Below are 22,630 nucleotides of genomic sequence, written 5' to 3' on the forward strand. Positions count from 1 at the left end.
ATCCTCTAGCTTAACTAGTTTGGATGTGTATAAATTACATCTAGGGTGGAGAAGTTCTTGATACTCATAGGGCACCATAGTAGATGTGTTTTGAAGCCATAAGGATTAATTTTAGGAAGTGTTTCTAATTTTTCTAATACTTTGAAAGAAAAAAAAATTCAAGTATTAAAAAGACTAGAAACACTTCTTAAAATCATTATCAAACACATTCTTAATTTAAAATCGGATGGGGTCTTAGTTTCTTTTGGTAGTCATTTTTTATTTATTTATTTTATTATTATTGTTATTGTTATTTGCCTAGGATGCTGTCTGAATCCACCTTAAATCTCAAGTGTGAGATAGATCAAGGTGGTGTGTGATCCTTCAACTTTTTCTATATTCTAAGAAGTTGGTTTGTCCAGGTGTTTAATTTAAAAAAAAAGTCAGATTTTTTTGAAAATATAACTTTGGTTAATTAAAAATTTCAAAATTATGCAATATCGTGATCAAGTACATGAAGCAGCAATTGTACTGAGAACATAAAGAACATAAAATTGTTTTCAATAGCAGTTGCTAAATAGGGACTAAGACATGTGCATCTCTAACACATGCACCCAATTCTTATTTTTGACCACTTCATTTCAAAATTTTGTAATTTTTGAAATAAATTTATATATAACAGGTGATTTAAGTGATCTATTAATTATTGGATGTAAATCTTACTTTGGGAGTTTTGTCTCCCTCTTAGTGACTAAAAGATAGAGTTGTGCATCAACCAACTTCTTTATAGAAATATACATCTTATTCATAGAAAAGATACAAGGTAAATATTTTTTTAGGTCTTTTATAAATTTATGTGTTTTCATCACTGTATGGGTAAGATTATTGTATACACTCACAAAGAATTGTGATACTTGGATAACACAATCTTATGATTATGGTGAGTTAAATTTTCTAGGCTTCCACTGTTTTAAAAAATTTAGGCTATGTTTGGTTCCTGAAATTTTTAAAGGAAAATGCAAAGAAAAGAAAATAATGATAGAAAGTAAAAAAGAAAGAAAAAAAGATGAAAAAATAAATAATAAATTATATACTTTTACAAACTCTTTTAATTTATTTTTTCTCTTTTATCTAAAGATTAAATAAGCTAAAAATATATAAATTTTTTACTAATTTTATTTATATTTTATTGTGTTTGATGATAAAACCAACATGGGGTGAGTGTTGATATATCTCCCTTTCACCTTTTCGACAAGGATAGATAATTGGATTGATCATCACACCCAAGAAGCTTCAAGCTGTAATATCCCACAAGATTGCCCTTAGCCTCAGGGCATAGGGTGTTATACAAGGGGTTAAGTTCAATTGCAAAGTTCTAAGTGTCAAACGTTAAGACATGCATAAGACCTTTGCAGAAGAGCCAAAAAACTAATATATTCAGTTTGTGGTTAATTACAATCTGCATTAATACTACTACATAAATATAAACCACCCAAGCACTTATAGATCCGAGGTTGCTCATTATACTGCTACTAGTTACATATAAAAGATCCTAACTCTAAGTCAGGCCAGCATCCATTTTCACCTCTTTGCGACAAAATAAATGGAACAATATAATAATACAAGGTAGTCAAATTACTTCTGGTATATAAATTTTTTCATACTTCTGGTTGTTGCACCCCACTAGATAAGAAAAAAAAAGGCAAATGAAGCAATAAAACTAGAATTTGCAGTTTATTATAGACCACGAGTGTCTTGCATTGTTAGTACCATCTCATTACACAACAAAACAGAAAGTTTCAAGAAGAAAAAGAGAAAAATCAAACAGCAGTAGAATAAGAAAAAAAAAAGAGAGGAAGAAATAGAGCAGTATAAAAAGCATATGAATTTAAATCCCTCAAGAAAACTGTGGTTAGATGATTTAGAACATGTTTGACAACTTTTTTTTTAACACATTTTTTGCTCTTCAAAAAAAAAGAAAGGAAAATACGTTTGACAATTTAAAAATAGAAAATAGTTTTATAATCTTAAAAACAAAAAATAGCTTATTTTTCAGAAAATATTTTTTTAGTTATTTTAACTCATTTTTGAATCTTTTTTAAAAAATAATTATATAAATATAAAGTGATTAGAAATAAAGTATTAAAAATAAAAATCATTTTTAAAAAAGATTTAAAAATATATATAAAAAATAGATTAAGAACATTTCAGGTTTCTAAACAAACTTTTGTATTGAAAAACATTAGATAACAACATTTTTTAAAAACTATTTTCGAGAACAATTCCCAAACAAAGCCTTAATTTCTATATCTCTCAATTTCCTTCATTGTCCATTTAGGTTATCACATTCCAAAATTTTTCATATCCCATCAATGTCATTTTCCATCCAAATGCACTAGGCAACCTTGTTCAGAGGTTGAAAAGGGTGGTGGTGGTAACACATCAGGATTAGCCTTGAAAACTAGAGAAAAATGAAATAAAATAAAGCTTTTCCTACAAGTTTTTATTTACTTAAAGAGATTCCATATCTCCCTTGAATTTTCTGTTTTATGATTAGGTGCTCAAAGATTGAAGTTTTTGCCTTTATTTCAAATGAAAGACTTACATACAAGTTTTAAGGTTGATGTAGAGGAGCCAAAGCATAGTTTCACTTAGCCAACTATAAGAAGGTTTGCAAGTAAAACAATCTCAAGGGACTTGTATTGCTGCTTAACTTCCCATTAAGAAACCCAAGCAGTTTTACATCCATTTGCCAACACAAACACAAGTTGAAGCAACACCATGACTATAAAGGAAAAAGAAATGAAGATAGAAGTCCAACAATTCAAGCAGTATACATAGTTTAAGAAATCTTTCAAGGAAATTTGGGTTGGATAAATTCAGCCTCTGTGCCCCCCTTCTTTCTTTCCTTGTCCATTTTCTTTGCCGCTTTCCGAAGGTTTTCACGAACCACTCATGTTTCCATGAGGTCAAGCAGTACCCAATTGAAACTCCGATTACTAGCCCACTTCCGTATCCCATTAATACAAATTTCCAATCAAATTCACTAGTTGAACCTTGTTTAGAGGATGAAGATGTTGGTGGTGATGCCTCGGAACTTCCACATGCCCTTGACAAAGGACTTCCACACAATCCCGGGTTCCCATCAAAGGAAGCACTTGAAAATGTTGCAAATTGTTTTCCTTGTGGTATAGGCCCTGACAGATGATTATTAGACACATTGAAGAATGCAAGGAATGTTATCCTTGTTAGTTGCAGAGGGATCTCTCCTGAGAGTTGGTTCTGGGAGAGATCCAATGACTCCAGCTGTGTTAGGTCCCCCAGGGAGGATGAGATATGGCCAGTAAGATTGTTGCCGCCAAGGTTCAGCAAATGAAGCCCCTTGAGGTTCCCAATGGAGGTTGGAATTTGTCCTTTGAAATTGTTGCCTGAGAAATCAATTGCTATGAAAATATCAGGGATCTGCTCATAAAACCTCTGCATACCTTTATTTGTCATTCTCATTGAGTACATGTAACTGTCAATCCAGCTATACCCTGGGATTTGAAACTTTGGGTGTGTCTGCATGTACCTAAGGTTGTTTGCAATATCTGTAAGTTTCATGGCATCCCAATTTTGGAAATACTCTGATGGCAAATCACCTATAAACTTATTGTCAGAGAGGTCGATGATGCGTAACTTGGGAAACCTGAAATTGGACTGCCAGCTCCCTATTGCACCATGGAATCTGTTGGATCTCAAAATAAGAACCTGTAGCTGTGGGAGGGCTCCAAGCCAAAAAGGGAAAATATCATCGATTTGATTGTTTCCGAGAACAAGGTGCTCGAGCATCATGCAATTGGCAAATGATCTTGGTATTTGGCCTTGGAATTGATTTTCACCTAAATCAATCACCCTCAAATTGTTTGTCACTGTGCATGTTTGAGGAATGGGGCCATCAAGGCTGTTGCTTCCCAGATCCAGTACGGACAGAGATTTGCTCAAGTTGGCCAGACATTGGGGAATCCTGCCACTCAAATTGTTATTAGACAAATCAAGTAACATAAGAGAACTCATGTTGCAAATAAGTGGCGAAATTTCTCCAGTCAGTTTATTTCTAGAGACTGAATATTCAATGGTTGATGGTGGTGGAATTGGAAGTGGTCCTTGCAACATGTTATAATCAAGTTTTAAAGCCCTTAACCTGGACCATGGAAGCACAACTGGATGTTGGTCAAAGCCGGTTAAAAGGTTTCCAGAAAGGTCAAGCATCCCTAGGTTTTCTTGGCTTATGTTCCACATCCACTTTGGAATTGGACCATGAATTCTATTATTGGAAAGGAAGAGCAACTCCAATTCATCTTGGTTCTGCAGGAAATCAGGAAACTCAGTTAAGTTGCATGAACCCAATCCTAAAAGCTTAAATTTAGGGAGAGTAACATTGGTTCTGGTGTAACTGAGCACTGATAACCTGTTGCCTGATAATTGGAAATCAGTGAGATTTTTTAGCTTAGATAACATGTGGAGTTCCACTGTCCCGTTCAAGGAATTTCCTTGTACAGAAAGAAATTGAAGATTTACAAGTTCAAATAATGAACTTGGGATTCCACCTTTTAAATTGTTATCCCCAAGATCTAATAGAGTTAATTGGGTGAGATTCATGAGCCAAGATGGGATCTGACCACTCAATTGATTTTCTGCAAGAGTCAATTTAGTTAGTTGACTCATATTTACAAGAGAGAATGGGATTTCTCCAATTAAATTAATTTGGTTGAGATGCAAAGCAGTGAGTTTTGTTTGCTTACCAAGCCAAGGAAGGGTCCCAACACTGAAATTATTGAAAGAAAGGTCTAAATAAGTGAGTTGGGTAAGATTTGCCATGAAAGAAGGAATTTGGCCACTAAAATAGTTATTTGAAAGGTCTAAATAGGATAACTGGGGAAGGTGACCAAGTGGAGATGGGACCAACCCAGTGAAATTGCATGAGCTGATGTCCAACACTTTTAAGGGATTGGTTTCCTGAAATTCAGGCAAATAAACAATCAGATCTGGATTGTACCCCACACTAAGAAACTGTAGGCTTGGTAGCTGAAAAATGTTCATTGGGAATTCACCATGCAATCCACATTGTCTGAGAGAGAGAGTTGTCAATGAAGATAAATTTGCCAACTCATGAGGTATTGTTGAAGAAATGTTCACCTCGCTTAGATAAAGTTTCTCCAAGTGGGCTAAGTTCTGAACCAGATTTCTCAAGCCAGGCTTTTGAAGCTCCAACATTGGGTTTGCCGTGAGATCAAGGAAAACCAAGTTGGACAGTGCTAAGAGTTCCGATGGGATTTGGCCAGAGAATACAGAATAAGAGAGATCGAGACTTCTAAGCCTTGAAAGCTGACCAACACCAAATGGGATCTCAGAGTAATTGAAATCATTATCAGAGAGGTCAAGCCTCCGGAGATGAACAAGACTGAAGAGGGTGCTGCTGGAGTTGATAGAACCATAGAGACAACTGCTGGCAAGGTGAAGGCCGATCACATGGCCAGTCTCCCTGTCACACTCAACACCATCCCAAGAGCAGCAATCACTTCCTTCTCCTTTTCCTTCTCCTTCTCCATGGGATTTCCACATTGCAACTTTTGGATAAGCAGAAGGATCACCAGAGGCTTGCCCATTAATCAAAAAGCTTTGCTTGAACTGAAGCAAGGCAGAGCTCTCACTATCATGGCACAGTGGCTGCTGCATAAAAGAGGAAGAGTTAGCCACCATTGGATAAAAAGATGAGAGTAAAAGGAGAAAACGCATGAACATGAAGAGACACAAAGTTGAGCCCATATTTTCTATGGATAAAAAGAAAGCAAATGGGAGTGATGAGGGTTCACAACCAGGATCCATAGTCTTATATAGTAATGAGCAACGTGCATTGACTGCAATCCAGTAGACCTGTCTGCCCATAAATTTTAAATCGTATCAGAATTTGCCCCTCTATGAGTCCCTATTATTAATATTAAAAATCTGACTCACAAGTCAAGTCGTCTCCGTAGGCTTAGGGGTGGCATTAAGCAAAATCTCTATTTATTAAATGACCTGCGTTTACTTAAGCTGATGAACTGCCTCTCTCTTCTATTGGTGACTTGATAGAAGCTCCGGTGGAGCCCAAATTTCCATGAGTGATGAGACCGGGAAAAGATTATTCGAAAGAGTGAAAAGGCACCCACAAGCTGCAAAGACACTGATGGCTACCCAGTATGGCATAATTATACATAGATATATGGTTCCAGGATAAGCCCCTTGCCAAGTCTTGGTCACCACAAAAAAACCGACTAACATGTCCAAGCAGTCTCTATAAGCCGAGGAACTTCAAGCAACACTTCACACCACATCGTTTTAGAATGTTGGGTCCAAACAAACGAACCCATCTTCATTTGGAGTCATGCCCACTCTTTTTCTAAGCTCAAGCAGAAAACGTGAAGAGAACGGCAAAAGACTGCAGCAAATGGATCGAAGTACCGTGTTTGAAGGTCAAGACATTTATGCTTATAATTGATCCAACTGTTAATCCAGGGTATTTCATGTGTATGCTCGTACCTTTTTTTTTTCTTTTCTTTTGAATGAAGTCTCTCTCTTTGTGTCGTTAATGAGGGATGTTATAATGTATCCATTTTTCCACACAAGGGCATTGTCAAGCTCTAAGGTAGGGCCAAAGGTCAAGACACATGCAAACGACCAATCTAATGGTCACACATCCCTCTGGAATTCTTGTTGGGATTGAGCCTTATGGGCCCACCATGGTTGAGGCTTAGCACTTCCGAAGGGAAGGCTAGAGGCTTAGAACTGTGGCCCCTCAATTCGCCAATTGTTTATTTGTTCCAATAAAGGAGGTGTCCCTAGGAATTGAACCTAGGACCAAACCTTTTAAGGCAACTACCTAAATGGTACCAGGATTGACATTTAAGTGGACCTTAAAGGGTTTGGTCCTAGGTTCAATTCCTGGGGACGCTTCCTTTATTGGAACAAATAAACAATTGACGGATTGAGGGGTCATAGTTCTGGGCCTCTAGCCTTCCCTTCGGAAGTACTATACGCCAACCATGGTGGGCCCATAAGGTTCAATCCCAACAAAAATGTACCGTGGCCCCTCAATCCGTTAATTGTTTATTTGTTTCAATAAAAGAGGCATCCCCATGAATTGAACCTAGGACCAAACCCTTTAAGGTCCACCCAAACAATGGGCTGATTGAGGGGCCACGGTTCTAGGCCTCTGGCCTTCCCTTCGAAAGTGCTAAGCACCAACCATGGTGGGCCCATAAGGCTCAATCCCAACAATTCTAACACAGAAATGGAAGTATATCTGTTTGGAGTTTCTAGTATGATGTCCTGGTCCATGGTGTATATATGGTCTATTCTTTTATTGAAAGAAAAGCAACTCTATACTTCTCATAGGATTTTTCTTAGCAATTTGATCTATTTTTCCTATTATATTTAGGACAATTTGAAGAAATTGGCAAGCAATCGCATAAAATAGAAATAGAGGATTTCACAATAAATCAAGAAGATAAAATTAACATTATGACATGTCGATGCAAATTAAAGTTATGAGGTATAGAGATATAGAATGATAACTATACTACAATTCATGTTAGGCTCCATGTGAAAAGTGTTTTTGAAAACAATTTTAAAAAATGGTTTATGCAAATTTTTGTGCTTTAGAACAAAAGTATGTCTAAGACTTGAAAAAATGTTCTTAATATATTTTTTATATTTTTAAATATATTTTAAAAATAACTTTTATCTATGATTTTTTCTTTTTAATTATTCTTTATATTTGTATAATTATTTTTAAAAATAATAAAAAAGCAATTGAAAATAAGTAAAAGATGTTTTATAAAAAATAGTCTATTTTATGCCGTAAAGAATAGAAAATCGTTTTTATTTTTTAGTTATCAAACATGGATTTCAATTTTTTTTCTCTTTCTAGAAAACATCAAATTATTCTTAAAACTAGCTGCTAAATAAGTTTAAGACATGTCTCTAATGCATGCACCCAATTCTTTTTTAAAGCAATATTTTGTACTTGAAATAAATTTAATCATGTTAGGTGATTAAGTGGACTATTAATTATCGGAAATAACTCACACTATGTCAGTTTTATGTCCCCTTTAGTGACTAAAAAATAGAACTGTCCATCAACCAACTCCTTTATAGAAGTATACATCTTATTCATGGGAAACATATAAAATAAATTTTAGGGTTTTTAGTCTAATATAAATTTGTGTGTTTCATCACTTTAAGGGTTAAGGTTATTGTAAAGATTCATAAAGAATTGTGATACTTGGATAAGAGATAAACTGGCTTAATCTAATGAACTGCCTCTCTCTTCGATTGGTGACTTGATAGAAGCTCTGGTGGAGCCCAAATTCCACAAGCGATGAGACCACAAAAAGCTAGTTAACCACAAAAATAGTGGTCGATCGTCCTTGACCTCTTAGTAGTTGCTGAATTAATGACCAAAATTTATTTTCAAGAATGCTGGGCCTTGCATGAAAAACTCCAAATGAAGCTGTCTCCATCTGGAGTCATGATAACGTGAAGAGAACGGAAAAGACTTCAGCAAATGGACTTCAGCATTCTCTAACCCCCCCCACCCCCCACGAGAACGGAAAAGACTTCAGCAAATGGGCTTCAGCATTCTCTAACCCCCCACCCCCCACGAGAAAGGAAAAGACTTCAGCAAATGGACTTCAGCATTCTCTAACCACCCCCCACCCCCCACGAGAACGGAAAAGACTTCAGCATTCTCTAACCACCACCCCCCCTCCCCCCCGCCCCCCACCTTTTTTTTTTTTTTTTCCATTTTTAAAAAAAAATCATCTGGTTGATAAAAGAAATATGTTGAATTCATATAAAAATTCCCTTGTACTTTTATATCCAAAAGATTTGTGTGTACTATATCCTTATTCTAAAGTTCATGGAAAGAGGATTTATAAAATGATGAGGTAAGGGTATTTTTACTTAATTTCATTTTTGGTTTGACTGAAGCTGTGTCTCTTTCTGTCTTTAATCAGGAATTTGGTAAAGGTCAAGACCCATGCAAAAGGCCAATCTAATGGCTACACATAGCATCGGAATTTTAATGCAGAAATGAAGGTATACCAGTTTGAAATTTCTGGTTCTATTTCCTAGTTCATGGTGTATATCTGGTCTATTCTAATATTGAAAGCAAGGCAACCTCGCACTTTTCATAGGAGTTCTCTTAATAATTTCATCTTGAATCAAGAATAGTAGTTAGATTATTAAAGAAATAATTAAAGTTATGAGATATGGAGATTGATAATGATAAGAGTTCTGCAATTCTTCAAGTTAAAGCTCCACGTAAGAAATGTTTTTAAAATTATTTTTGAAGGGCAATTTTTGAGAACTATTGTTTTCTTGAACAAAAGTCTATTTAAAAACTTGAAAAATTATGTTTTATCTATTTTTTATATATTTAAAATATTTTAAAAATAATTTTTATTTATAATATTTTATTTTTTTCTTATTCTCTATATTTGTATAATTATTTTTTTAAAATAACCTTGAAAAAAACAACTAAAAGATACTTTGAATATACCAAATTTTTTTTTTTTTTTGTCAAATATGTTTTCTTTTTTTCTTTAATTCTAAAGAACATAAAATTGTTTTCAATAGCAGTTGCTAAATAGGGTCTAAGACATGTGCATCTCTAACACATGCACCCAATTCTTATTTTTAACCACTTCATTTTAAAATTTTGTAATTTTGAAATAAATTTATATATAATAGGTGATTTAAGTGATCTATTAATTATTGGATGTAAATCTTACTTCGGGAGTTTTATCTCTCTCTTAGTGACTAAAAGATAGAGTTGTGCATCAACCAACATCTTTATAGAAATATGCATCTTATTAAGAGAAAAGATACAAGGTAAAAATTTTTTTAGGTCTCTTATAAATTTGTGTGTTTTCATCATTGTATGGGATAAGGTTATTGTATACACTCACAAAGAATTGTGATACTTGGATAACACAAAATCTTGTGATTATGGTGAGTTAAATTTTCTAGGCTTCCACTGTTTCAAAAAAATTTAGGTTATGTTTGGTTCCTAAAATTTTTGAAGGAAAATGCAAAGAAAAGAAAATAGTGAGAGAAAGTAAAAAAGAAAGAAAAAAATGAAGAAAAAAAAATTATATACTTTTTCAAACTCATTTAATTTATTTTTGCTCTTCTATTTAAAGATTAAATAAGATAAACATATATAAATTTTTAGCTAATTTTATTTATATTTTATTGTGCTTGATGATAAAACCAAACATGGGTAGGTGTTGATATCTCTCCCTTTCACCTTTTCAACGAGGATAAATAATTGGATAGATTTTCACACCCAAGAAGCTTTTTTGATAGGAAAGAACATTGTTTATTTTAATTAGTCTGCAATCAAGTTGTAATATCCCACAAGATTGCCCCTGGCCTTAGGGCATAAGGTGTTATAAAAGGGGTTAAGTTCAATTGCAAAGTTCTAAGTGTCAAACGTTAAGACATAGAAAAGACCTTTAATGAAAAGCCAAAAAACTAAGATCTTCGGTTCATGGGTAATTACAATCGGCATTAATACTACTGCATAAATATAAACCACTCAAGCACATTTACATTCCAAGTGGCTCATTATACTGCTACTAGTTACATATAAAATATCCTAACTCTAAGCCAGGCCAATGTCCATTTTCACCTCTTTACGAGAAAATAAATGGAACAATATAATAATACAAGGTAGTCAAATTACTTCTAGTATATAAATTTTCCAGACTTTTGGTTGTTGCACCCCACTGGATAAGAAAGAGAAAAGGCAAATGAAGTGATAAAACTAGCATTTGCAATTTATTACAGACCACAGGCATCTTGCTTTGTTAGTACCATCTCATTACTCATCAAAACATCAAGTGTCAAGAAGAAAAAGAAAGAGAAATCAAAGAGTGGCAAAATAAGAAAAAAAAATAGAAGAAATAGAACTATAAGAAGCACATGAATTTAAATCTCTCAAGAAAATTGTGGTTGGATGATTTAAGGCATGTTTGACACCTATTTTTTTAAAACATTTTTTGTTCTTCAAAAAAAAAAGAAAAAAAAAAAAGAAAAAAAAGGAAAATGTATTTGACAATTAAAAAATAGAAAATAGTTTTATAATCTTAAAAAAAAAAGCTTATTTTTAGAAAATATTTTTTTAGTTATTTTCACTTATTTTTTGAATTTTTTTAAAAATAATTATATAAATATAGAGTGATTAAAAATAAAGTATTATAAATAAAAGTTATTTTTAAAAAACATAAAAAATAGGTTAAGAATGTTTCAAGTTTCTAAACAAACTTTTGTATTGAAAAGCATTACATAACAGTATTTTTCAAAACTATTTTCAAGAACAATTCCCAAAGAAAGCCTTAATTTCTATTTTCCTTCATTGTCCATTTGGGTTATCACATTCCAAAAATTTTCAAATCCCATCAATGTCATTTTCCATCCAAATGCACCAAGGAACCTTGTTCAGAGGTTGAAAAGGTGGTAGTGGTAACACATCAGGATTAACCTTGAAAACTAGAGAAAAAAAATTAAAATAAAGCTTTTCTATGGGGACAAATGGAATGCTCCTATACTTAAAGAGATTCCATATCTCCCTTGAATTTTCTGTTTAGTGGTTAGGTGCTCAAAGATTGAAGTTTTTGCCTTTATTTCAAATGAAAGACTTGCATACAAGTTCTAAGGTTGATGTAGAGGAGCCCAAAGCATAGTTTCACTCAGCTAAGTATAAGAAGATTTGCAAGTAAAAAAACCTCAAGGAACTTGTACTGCTGCTTAACTTCCCATTAAATAGATTAACTCCAGTGCAAGGCAACTTTCATTTTGCTTTTGTCCTTTTTCTATGTGAAATAGATAGAAGAATCTAACACATGCAAGCTAGTGATAGTACTTACTAATATGTAAGCACACAACTTGATAAAAGTAAGAAGGAATGATAAAAGAAGTGACAACAATAACACCTTCAGTTTGCAGTTCAATACAAGCCATAATCAAGAGTCATTGCTACACTACATATTATTAAGAAACCCAAGCAGTTTTACATCCATTCGCCAACACAAACACAAGTTGAAGCAACACCATGACTAAAAAGGAAAAAGAAATGAAGATAGAAGTCCAACAATTCAAGCAATATACATAGTTTAAGAAATCTTTCAAGGAAATTTGGGTTGGATAAATTCAGCCTTTGTGCCCCCTTCTTTCTTTCCTTGTCCATTTTCTTTGCCGCTTTCCAAAGGTTTTCACGAACCACTCATGTTTCCATGAGTTCAAGAAGTACCCAATTGAAACTCTGATTACTAGCCCACTTCCGTATCCCATTAATACAAATTTCCAATCAAATTCACTAGTTGAACCTTGTTTAGAGGATGAAGATGTTGGTGGTGATGCCTCGGAACTTCCACATGCCCTTGACAAAGGACTTCCACACAATCCCGGGTTCCCATCAAAGGAAGCATTTGAAAATGTTGTAAATTGTTTTCCTTGTGGTATAGGCCCTATCAGATGATTATGAGACACATTGAAGAATGCAAGGAATGTTATCCTTGTTAGTTGCAAAGGGATCTCTCCTGAGAGTTGGTTTTGGGAAAGATCGAATGACTCCAACTGTGTTAGGTTCCCCAAGGAGGATGGGATATGGCCAGTAAGATTGTTGCCGCCAAGGTTCATCTATAATTTTTTTCTTTTTAATTATTCTTTATATTTGTATAATTATTTTAAAAAATAATAAAAAAGCAATTGAAAACAAGTAAAAGATGTTTTATAAAAAAATAGTCTATTTTATGCTGTAAAGAATAGAAAATCGTTTTTATTTTTTAGTTATCAAACATGAATTTCAATTTTTTTTTCTCTCTAGAAAACATCAAATTATTCTTAAAACTAGCTGCTAAATAAGTTTAAGACATGTCTCTAATGCATGCACCAATTATTTTTTTAAGCAATTGTTTTGAAATAAATTTAATCATGTTAGGTGATTAAGTGGACTAATCTAATGAACTGCCTCTCTCTTCTATTGGTGACTTGATAGAAGCTCAGGTGGAGCCCAAATTCCACAAGCGATGAGACCACAAAAAGCTAGTTAACCACAAAAATAGTGGTCGATCGTCCTTGACCTCTTTGTAGTTGCTGAATTAACGACCAAAATTCATTTTCAAGAATGATGGGCCTTGCATGAAAAACTCCAAATGAAGTTGTCTCCATCTGGAGTCATGATAACGGAAAAGACTTCAGCAAATGGACTTCAGCATTCTCTAACCACCCCCCCACCCCCCCACGAGAACGGAAAAGACTTCAGCATTCTCTAACCTCCCCCCACCCCCCACGAGAACGGAAAAGACTTCAGCATTCTCTAACCACCCCCTCCCCCCCCCCCTCTCTCCCACCTCTTTTTTTTTTTTTTTCCATTTTTAAAAAAAATCATCTGGTTGATAAAAGAAATATGTTGAATTCATATAATTATTAGGCTATGTTTGGTTCCTGAAATTTTTGAAGGAAAATGCAAAGAAAATAAAATAGTGGGAGAAAGTAAAAAAGAAAGAAAAAAGATGAAGAAAAAAATAAAAAAATAAAAAAATAAATTATATACTTTTTAAAACTCATTTAATTTATTTTTGCTCTTCTATCTAAAAAATTAAATAAGTTAAAAATATATAAATTTTTAACTATTTTTATTTATATTTTATTGTGCTTGATCATAAAATATATCCAGTATGGCATAATTATAAATAGATATGTGGTTCCAGGATAAGCCCATTGCCAAGTCTTGGTCACCACAAAAAATCCCACTAACATGTCCAATCAGTCTCCGTAAGGTAAGGAACTTCAAGCAACATTTCACACCACATCGTTTTAGGGTGTTTAGTCTAATAATATAAATTTGTATGTTTCTTCACTTTATGGGTTAAGGTTATTGTATAGAATCACAAAAAAAATATCGTGATATTTGGATAAGAGGTAAATTTTCTAGGCTTCGACTTTTGGGTTATGTTTGGTTCTCCAAAAAGATTGAGGGAAAATATAAAGAAAAAAAGAACCAAGAAAAATAGAAAAAAAGAAAAAAGAAATAAAGGAAAATTAAAAAAATAGATTTAAAATCAATAAATAATTTTTATATATTACTTGAAATTCATTTTAATACTTATTTTTCTTTTTTTATATAAAAATTAAATAATTTTAAAATATATAAATTTCTAAATAATTTTAATTATATTTTATTTTCTTTTATATTTTCAATGAAAAATCAAATATAAAAAGTCATTTTCATTAACATTTTTTTTCTTTATTTCTTTGGTATTTCCTAGAACCAAACATAGTTTTAATAAAAAAAATATCAACACTTTGAAATACCTTTTTAACCTATATCTACATGTAATATAATATATAACATAAACTCCATTGAAAAGTAAAACTCAGTTGAAATGAACATAGATTCTTCATAAAGTAATGTTAAACATTGCTGTGAGTTTAGTAGATGTTTAAAGTTTATACTTTCTTTGGTCATGTAGAGTTGAAGAGAAAATACGATTAAATTTTTGGACAAAGAATATGTAGTAGCATTTAAGAGAGTATTTGTGTACACAAAATAAAAATTTTAGTTTATTTACATATGTTAAAAGGAGTGAATTATGCTTATTTTTTTAATTCATTTTAAATAAAATATTTTAACCAAGTTCTTTTTTGATAAAAATATAATTTGTACCTTATTGAAATATTAATATCCATATTTTATCATTATTGATTATTTCTTAACACAAAAAATACTATTCATATTTTACTAAATATTATTTATAAATTTGTTTTCTCAAATTTTCAAAAAATTTAAATGAAATTTAATTTAATATTAATATAAAATTAAAATTAAAATCTTTTCATAAAATAAAAGAAATTATTTTTATAAACGACATTTATTTTTTATTTTTTATTTTTTGTCTTTAAAAACTATTTGCAATCAAGTTTGGATGCACTTTTTAATATCTATTTTTTTAAAATAAAAAAATGATACTAACCAAGAATTAAAATTTTGATTTTTTTTATTTTTTTTATTTTATGAAATGTCATCGATATATCGAATATTGGTGGTATCCGGTATTGGGAATCAACTATCAATGGGTAGGAATTTTGAAATTTTTTTTGGTAATATCAGCGAAAAAATCGAGCGTGGGATGGCACACGAAGGCAACCGAGAAGAACCTCAAAAAATTCGTTGATATTTCGGAAAATATCACCTATTTTTCGGCAATTTTTTTGTGGCCCATCCTGCCTGCGAAAGGCTCAATTTTCATTTTATTTTTGCGGCCCAGCCCGCCGACCGAGCTCAATTTTCAATTTGTTTTGGGCCCAGGCCCCCAAAGCTTAAATTTCAATTTGAAACTGCCAAGATTGGAACCAGGCCAAAAGGCTTGGGTTCAAGTTTGATTACCACCTGATAATCTTCTCTTTTGAGAATTTTTTTTTTTTTTTTACATAATAAATATGTTAAAGCTCATTATTAAAAAATAAATAAATAAATTCTAATTATGTTATTTTAAAATTTATTTATTTAATAAATAAATATATAAAAACCACTATTATAATTTTCTTAACAAGTATTTTTTAATATCATTTATATGATAATTAAATATAAAAAATATAAATATTAAAAATTCGTATATGCATCATAATTCATTTTACATTATTAAATGCATTTGAATTAAATAAATTATAGTTTTAATATTAAATATATTATCATTATCTCATTAATGCTATTTTTAAAAATCACTATCACTTCACTTTTAAATTTTTTATATTTATCCTTTTAATTTTATTTAATTTTGAATGTTTTTATTTTAAAATATTAAAAATATAAATTTATTCAAAAAATACTAAAATATAAAAAAATAATTAAGTTCAAGTATTTTATAAATTAAAATTAATTTGATCAGATAAATAATAAATTATTAATATCAACATATCTTTGTTTACCGATATTTTTCTCTTTAACCATACCTATATCATTACACTTAAAAAATAACTTGAACATGTATATTTTTATTTATTTTATCTTAGAGTTTCTCCAAATATTTCCATATATTTTGAATCGATATTTCTTCGATATTTTCGATATATTTGTAAAATCCAGATACCGATATATCCGTATTTACCTATATTTCAACCCTTGATACTAACTTAAAGAGTTTTGACTAACTCCATCCCAAAGTTGTTCTTTAATAAATCCCTTGTTTTCAAGGTTTCATCCTATTCTAAAATGGTTTTGCTTTTGTTTAACATCTACTTAAAACTTGATATTAAAAAATTGTCAATGAACTAAAACTTAGAAGATATGTTATAGAAAACAAATCATGAAAACATAGAAATTACTTTCAAAAACCTTTTCGTCAAAACAATTGAGTATTTAACAAAAAGAAAAAAAGAAAAATTGTTTTCAAAAACATCTACAAACAAGTTTTAACTTTTCAGTTTATAACCATGCATGTATTAACCCTTTCCTGCTCATTATATTACAAGGTTTTTTTTCCCTAACCAAGTATGAGAAAACATGAGAATAGAACTCCATTCCTCTGAACGAACTTCATCACCTCTCTGACTTCCTCAATAAAATCTCAGCTATCATCCAGGCTTAATGGTGCCCAAAATCTCAGAATCAACTGCCAAATCCCAGGGAAAAACGCCCCCCTTTAATTTCAGTATTGAAGGACACACACCCATACAATTAATTATAATTCCAGCTTTTACATAAATAAATGGACAAGACAAATAATATATATATATATATATATATATATATATATATATATATATATATATATATAACTAAGATCTTTAGTTCATTGTTGATTACATTGCAATATTTCTACTTAAATATAAACTACCCAAGCACTCTCTTCTATTGGTCACTTGATAGAAGCACTGGTGGGGCCCAAATTTCCATTAGTGATGAGATCGGGAAAAGATTATTCGGAAGAGTGAAAAGGCACCCACAAGCTGCAGAGACACCGATAGCTACCCAGTATGGCATAATTATACATAGATATGTGGTTCCAGGATAAGCCCCTTGCCAAGTCTTGGTCACCACAAAAAATCCCACTAACATGTCCAAGTAGTCTCCGTAAGGTGAGGAACTTCAAGCAACTATTCACACCACTTCGTTTTAGAATGCTGGGTCCACACGAACGAACCTGTCTTCATTTGGAATCATCCGTACTCTTTTTCCAAGCTCACGCAGAAAACGTGTAGAGAAACGACAGAAGACTGCAGCAAATGGATGGAAGTACCGTGTTTGAAGGTCAAGACATTTATGCGATCCAATTGTTAATCTATGATGTTTCACGTGTTTGCGTACTTTATTATTATGTTTATTTTGATAAAAATATCGGTAATTACGGATATATCGGTACTTCAATTTTACGAATATATCGGATATATCAGAGATATATCGACGGATATTCTGAAAAAAAATATCGATAGACTTAAAATTGTTAAAAACTCATGGAAATGCAAGGAAAACCTCATAATAATATAATTAGAAGTATAATTAACATTTTAAAGTTGTTTTATTGAAAAATTTGATATATATATATATATATGATATAATTTGCGATATTAGATCTAATTATATCATGTCGATTGATAAGAAATGTTAATTTTGTCATTATTCTCATTATAAAGTCACATAAAATATTTTATTTCATTAAATATCAATAATTTGTACACATTAAATTCATTAAATAAACATATTTCATATTCAAAATATACTAGTTCATGCTAATTAAATTAATTAAATAATTTAGCATGTTAATTAAATTAATTAAATAATTTAGCTAAGTTAACTAGTTTAATTTAATTCTAAATGTGAAAATAAATCACAGATAATCATCTAAAATAAACATATCAATTTATAATTAAATAATCAAATTAACCTAAGTTAATTCAATAAAAATATAAAAATTAATTACAATTGAATGTAAAAATAGCATTAAATCATCCATATTGCAAACATACTAATTAATTGAAAATACATGAATTAATTATAATTGCAAACAAAATTAATTATAATTTAAAACAAATATACCTTAAAATGATTAAATAATTGAGCAACCTTAATAAAAATTGGAGTAATGAGAGAGCAAATGAAGAATGAAAGTAAAAATGGATGAAATAGATGAAATTTGAGTTATTTATAAAAGAAATTTGGGACAAAATATCCGTTGGAACATTAATTTATCGTTGAAAATCAATTTTGGCCGTTGGATAAAAAAACTGGGAGCAATCGGGCCATTGGATCGCCATATTACCATTAGAATCATATCTAGGCCGTTAGATCAACACGGGCGTGATCTGGGCCATCAGATCACGTTGCATGAAGGAGGGGAAATATCACCAAAAAATCAGCGATATATCTCCGATATATCGCCGACATATCACCGATATTTTGCCACTAGAGGCGATTTTTTCAAAAAATCTCCGATATATCTCCCCGAACCGATATATCGCCGATATTTTGGCGATATTTACGGAAATATCTGCTCTCGATTTTTCTCCATGAAATATCGTGTCGACCCCTCTCGATACACGATATATCGGCGATATATCACCGATATATCTCGATATTTTCCTCCATGGATGTAATGATGTATCCACTTTTCCATACAATGGCATTGTCAATTCTAAGGTGGGGCCAAAGGTCAAGACACATGCAAAATACCAATCTAATGGTCACACATTCCTCTAGAAGTCTAAAACAAAAATAGAGGTATACCTGTTTGGAGTTTCTGGTTTGATGTCCTGGTCCATGGTGTATATCTGGTCTATTCTAATATGGAAAGCAAAGCACCTCTATACTTTTCATAGGATTTTTCTTAGCAATTTTAGCTATTTTCCCTATTATATTAGGACAATTTGAAGAAATTGATAGGCAACCACATAGAATAGATCATTTCATAATGAATCAAAGTATTCTTAAAAGTAGTTGCTAAACAAGACATGTCTCTAACACATGCACCCAATTCTTGTTTTTAAGCACTTGATTTCAAAATTTTATAATTTTAAAATAAATTTAATCATGATGGGTGATTAAGTGGGCTATTAATTATCAAAAACAACTCCCACTATGTCAGTTTTATCTCCTCCTTTAGTGACTAGAAGATAGAGAATTGTTCATCAATCAACTCCCTCATAGAAATGTACATCTTATTAAGGGGAAACATATAGGGTAAAAAAAATTTAGGGTGTTTAGTCTAATAATATAAATTTGTATGTATCTTCATTTTATGGGTTAAGATTATTGTATAGAATCACAAAAAAAAAAAAAAATTGTGATACTTGGATAAGAGGTAAATTTTCTAGGCTTCAACTTTTGGGTTATGTTTGATTCTCCAAAAAGATAGAGGGAAAATGCAAAGAAAAAAAAAAACTAAGGAAAAAAAGAAAAAAAGAAAAAATAAATAAAGGAAAAAAAAAGATTTAAAATCAATAAATTATTTTTATATATTACTTTAAATTCATTTTAGCACTTATTTTCTTTTTTATATAAAAACTAAATATTTTTAAAATATATAAATTTTTAAATAATTTTAATTATATTTTCTTTTCTTTTATATTTTCAATGAAAAATCAAATATAAAAAATCATTTTCATTAATATTTTTTTTCTTTATTTGATATTCCCGAGAACCAAACATAGTTTTAATAAAAAAAAAATATCAACACTTTGAAACACCTTTTTAACCTATACCTACATGTAATATAATATGTAACATAAACTTCATTGAAAAGTAAAACTTAGTTGAAATAAATATAGATTCTTCATAAAGTAATGTTAAACATCACCACCAGTTTAGTGGATAAAGAATATGTACTAGCATTTAAGAGAGTAATTGTGTACATAAAATAAAAAATTTAGTTTATTTACATATGTTAAAAGGAGTGAATTGTGCTTTTTTTTTAATTCATTTTAAATAAAATATTTTAACCAAGTTCTTTTTTGATAAAAATATAATTTGTACCTTATTGAAATATTAATATCCATATTTTATCATTATTGATTATTTCTTAACACAAAAAATACCATTCATATTTTACTAAATATTATTTATAAAATTTTTTTCTCAAATTTTCACAAAATTTAAATGGAATTTAATTTAATATTAATATAAAATTAAAATTAAAATCTTTTCACAAAATAAAAGAAATTATTTTTATAAACAACATTTATTTATATATTTTTTGTCTTTAAAAACTGTTTGCAATCAAGTTTGGATGCAATTTTTATTTTCTATTTTTAAAAACAAAAAAAAAATGATACTAACCAAGGATTAAAATTTTGATTTTTTTCAACAAAATGTCGTCGATATATCGAATATCGGTGGTATTCAACATAATATTGGGTATCAATTACAATTTCGGTAATACCGACGATATATCGGTTTGAAGGCGAAATATCGACGAAAAAATCGAGGGGCGACGCGCGAAGGCAGTGATGAAGAACCTCAAAAAGTCGTTGATATATCGGAAAAAATCATCTATTTTTCACCATTTTTTGTGGCCTAGCTTGCCTGCCCAAGGCTCAATTTTCAATTTGTTTTGGCGGCCCAGCCCGCCGGCCAAGCTCAATTTTCAATTTGTTTTCTTAACAAGTATTTTTTAAAATCATTTATATGATAATTAAATATAAAAATTATAAATATTAAAAATTCATGGATCATCATTTATTTAACATTATTCAATACATTTGAATTAAATAAATCATAGTTTTAATATTAAATATATTATTATTATATCATTAATCCTATTTTAAAAAATCACTATCACTTCACTTTAAATATTTTTAATATTTATCCTTTTAATTTTATTTAATTTTGAATGTTTTTATTTTAAAATATTAAAAATATAAATTTATTCAAAAATACTAAAATATAAAAATAATAATTAAGTTCAAGTATTTTATAAATTAAAATTAATTTGATTAGATAAATAATAAATTATTAATATGGACATAAATTTGTTTACTGATGTTTTTCTCTTTAATCATACATATATCAATTACACTTAAAAAATGACTTTAACATGTATATTTTTATTTATTTTATCTTAGAGTTTCTCCAAATATTTCCATGAGTTTTGAATAATTTTTGTCTTATCGATATTTTTATCAAAATATCCTTCAATATTTATGATATATTTGTAAAATCTAAGTACCGATATATCCGTGTTTATCGAATTTTTTATCAAAATATCCAACAATATTTCTCCGATATTTTTAATATATACGTAAAATCTAAATACCAATATATCTGTATTTACCGATATTTCAAACCTTAATACCAATTGACTACCTCCATCCCAAAGTTGTTCTTTAATAAATCCCTTGTTTCCAAGGTTTCATCCTATTCTAAAATGGTTTTGCTTTAGTTTAATATCTATTTAAAACTTGATATTAAAAAATTGTCAATGAATTAAAACTTAGAAGATATGTTATAGAAAACAGATGAAAACATAGAAATTACTTTCGAAAACCTTTTCCTCGAAACAATTGAGTATTTAATAAAAAGAAAAAAAGAAAAATTGTTTTCAAAAACATCTACGAACAAGTTTTAACTTTTCAGTTTATAATCATGCATGTGTTAACCCTTTCCTGCTCATTTATATCACAAGGTTTTTTTTTCCGTAGCCAAGTATGAGAAAACACAAGAGAATAGAACTCCATTCCTCTTAACGAACTTCATCACCCCTCTCTGGCTTCCTTAATAAAATCTCAGCTATCATCCAGGCTTAATGGAGCCCAAAAGCTCAAAACTGAACCCAAAGAGACAACAAAAACTCAATTTGCAGCGGCTGCAGTAGCATAAGATTAAGGCTGCAAGTTGGAGGAACGGGAAGGTGTAGCGGCAGGGATGACTCGCAGAGAATCGGGTTGGTTGGCAGCAACTGATAGAAGCCAGCCGTGCAAAATTGAGTTCCAGGAGAAGGTTGTCTGTGGTTGGCAAAAGTAAGTAGACAATACTCCAAACAAAAGAAGAGCTACTCAAAGGGTGCGGCATTGAATAGCAGTGGCTGGGGACAGCAGCATCCAATGGATGATCTTTTCAGTTATTGTTATCTTCTTCCCTACCAAGTTGGTTGTTCTCAATGGTCCTATCCATTATGAGGACCTTCTATGAAGTTAAACAGAACTAACAACCTTATATTCAATATTTTGAAGGTTCTTCATTGGACCCAGCATCTATCGCCAACAAAGAGGCATCTTAAAATCATTGGACGATTTCCCAGGAAACCATCAAGCGGTATGAAAAACAAGAAAGCGTGTTCCCCCATTTTTTTACTTATGTGGACACCTCTATCAGAGAACAAAAGACTATCAGTTATCTGAAGTAAATGCAAATCAATGAAGAAAAGAAAAGTCAAGACTTTAGAAGATGATGTTAAGAAGGAAAGGTCAATATTGTATTAATTGTATATGGCAAAATATATTGTATTAATTGTATATTTATTCAGTTGCCTTTTATACCTAGAATAGATTAGCATGATTGTAGGAAATCTCTTATATAAATCTTCGTCTCCTGATTCAATAAAATTATTCAAGGCAAATATTATTTTTCCTT

At 30.8% G+C, this 22,630-nt stretch overlaps 2 protein-coding genes across 2 annotated transcripts; both read right to left on the minus strand.

Annotated features, from left to right (window-relative positions):
• Nucleotides 1-2,718: 2,718 nt before the first annotated feature.
• LOC100854021 (receptor-like protein 6) lies at nucleotides 2,719-4,479 on the minus strand. Its single transcript, XM_010663963.3, has one exon. It carries the CDS (start codon nucleotides 4,477-4,479, stop codon nucleotides 2,719-2,721), a length of 1,761 nt encoding a protein of 586 aa, XP_010662265.2.
• A 90-nt stretch (nucleotides 4,480-4,569) lies between these two features.
• Nucleotides 4,570-5,855, minus strand: LOC132252697 (receptor-like protein 7). Its single transcript, XM_059733726.1, has 2 exons — nucleotides 5,073-5,855; nucleotides 4,570-4,977 (listed from the first exon to the last, which is right to left on the minus strand). Exons 1-2 carry the CDS (start codon nucleotides 5,845-5,847, stop codon nucleotides 4,868-4,870), a joined length of 885 nt encoding a protein of 294 aa, XP_059589709.1. The 5' UTR covers nucleotides 5,848-5,855; the 3' UTR covers nucleotides 4,570-4,867.
• Between the last annotated feature and the right edge of the window lie 16,775 nt (nucleotides 5,856-22,630).

The sequence above is a fragment of the Vitis vinifera genome, chromosome 16, assembly GCF_030704535.1.
Source record: "Vitis vinifera cultivar Pinot Noir 40024 chromosome 16, ASM3070453v1".
Classification (NCBI taxonomy): Eukaryota; Viridiplantae; Streptophyta; class Magnoliopsida; order Vitales; family Vitaceae; genus Vitis; species Vitis vinifera.

Excerpts from the sequence above, each read along its gene's own strand:
- LOC100854021 (XM_010663963.3), bottom strand. The coding sequence starts at position 4,479 with ATGTTATCTAAGCTAAAAAATCTCACTGATTTCCAATTATCAGGCAAC.
- LOC132252697 (XM_059733726.1), bottom strand. The coding sequence starts at position 5,847 with ATGGATCCTGGTTGTGAACCCTCATCACTCCCATTTGCTTTCTTTTTA. Across the intron at positions 4,978-5,072 it reads CAGACAATGTGGATTGCATG|GAAACCAATCCCTTAAAAGT; the intron begins GTGAATTCCCAA and ends CCTGAATTTCAG.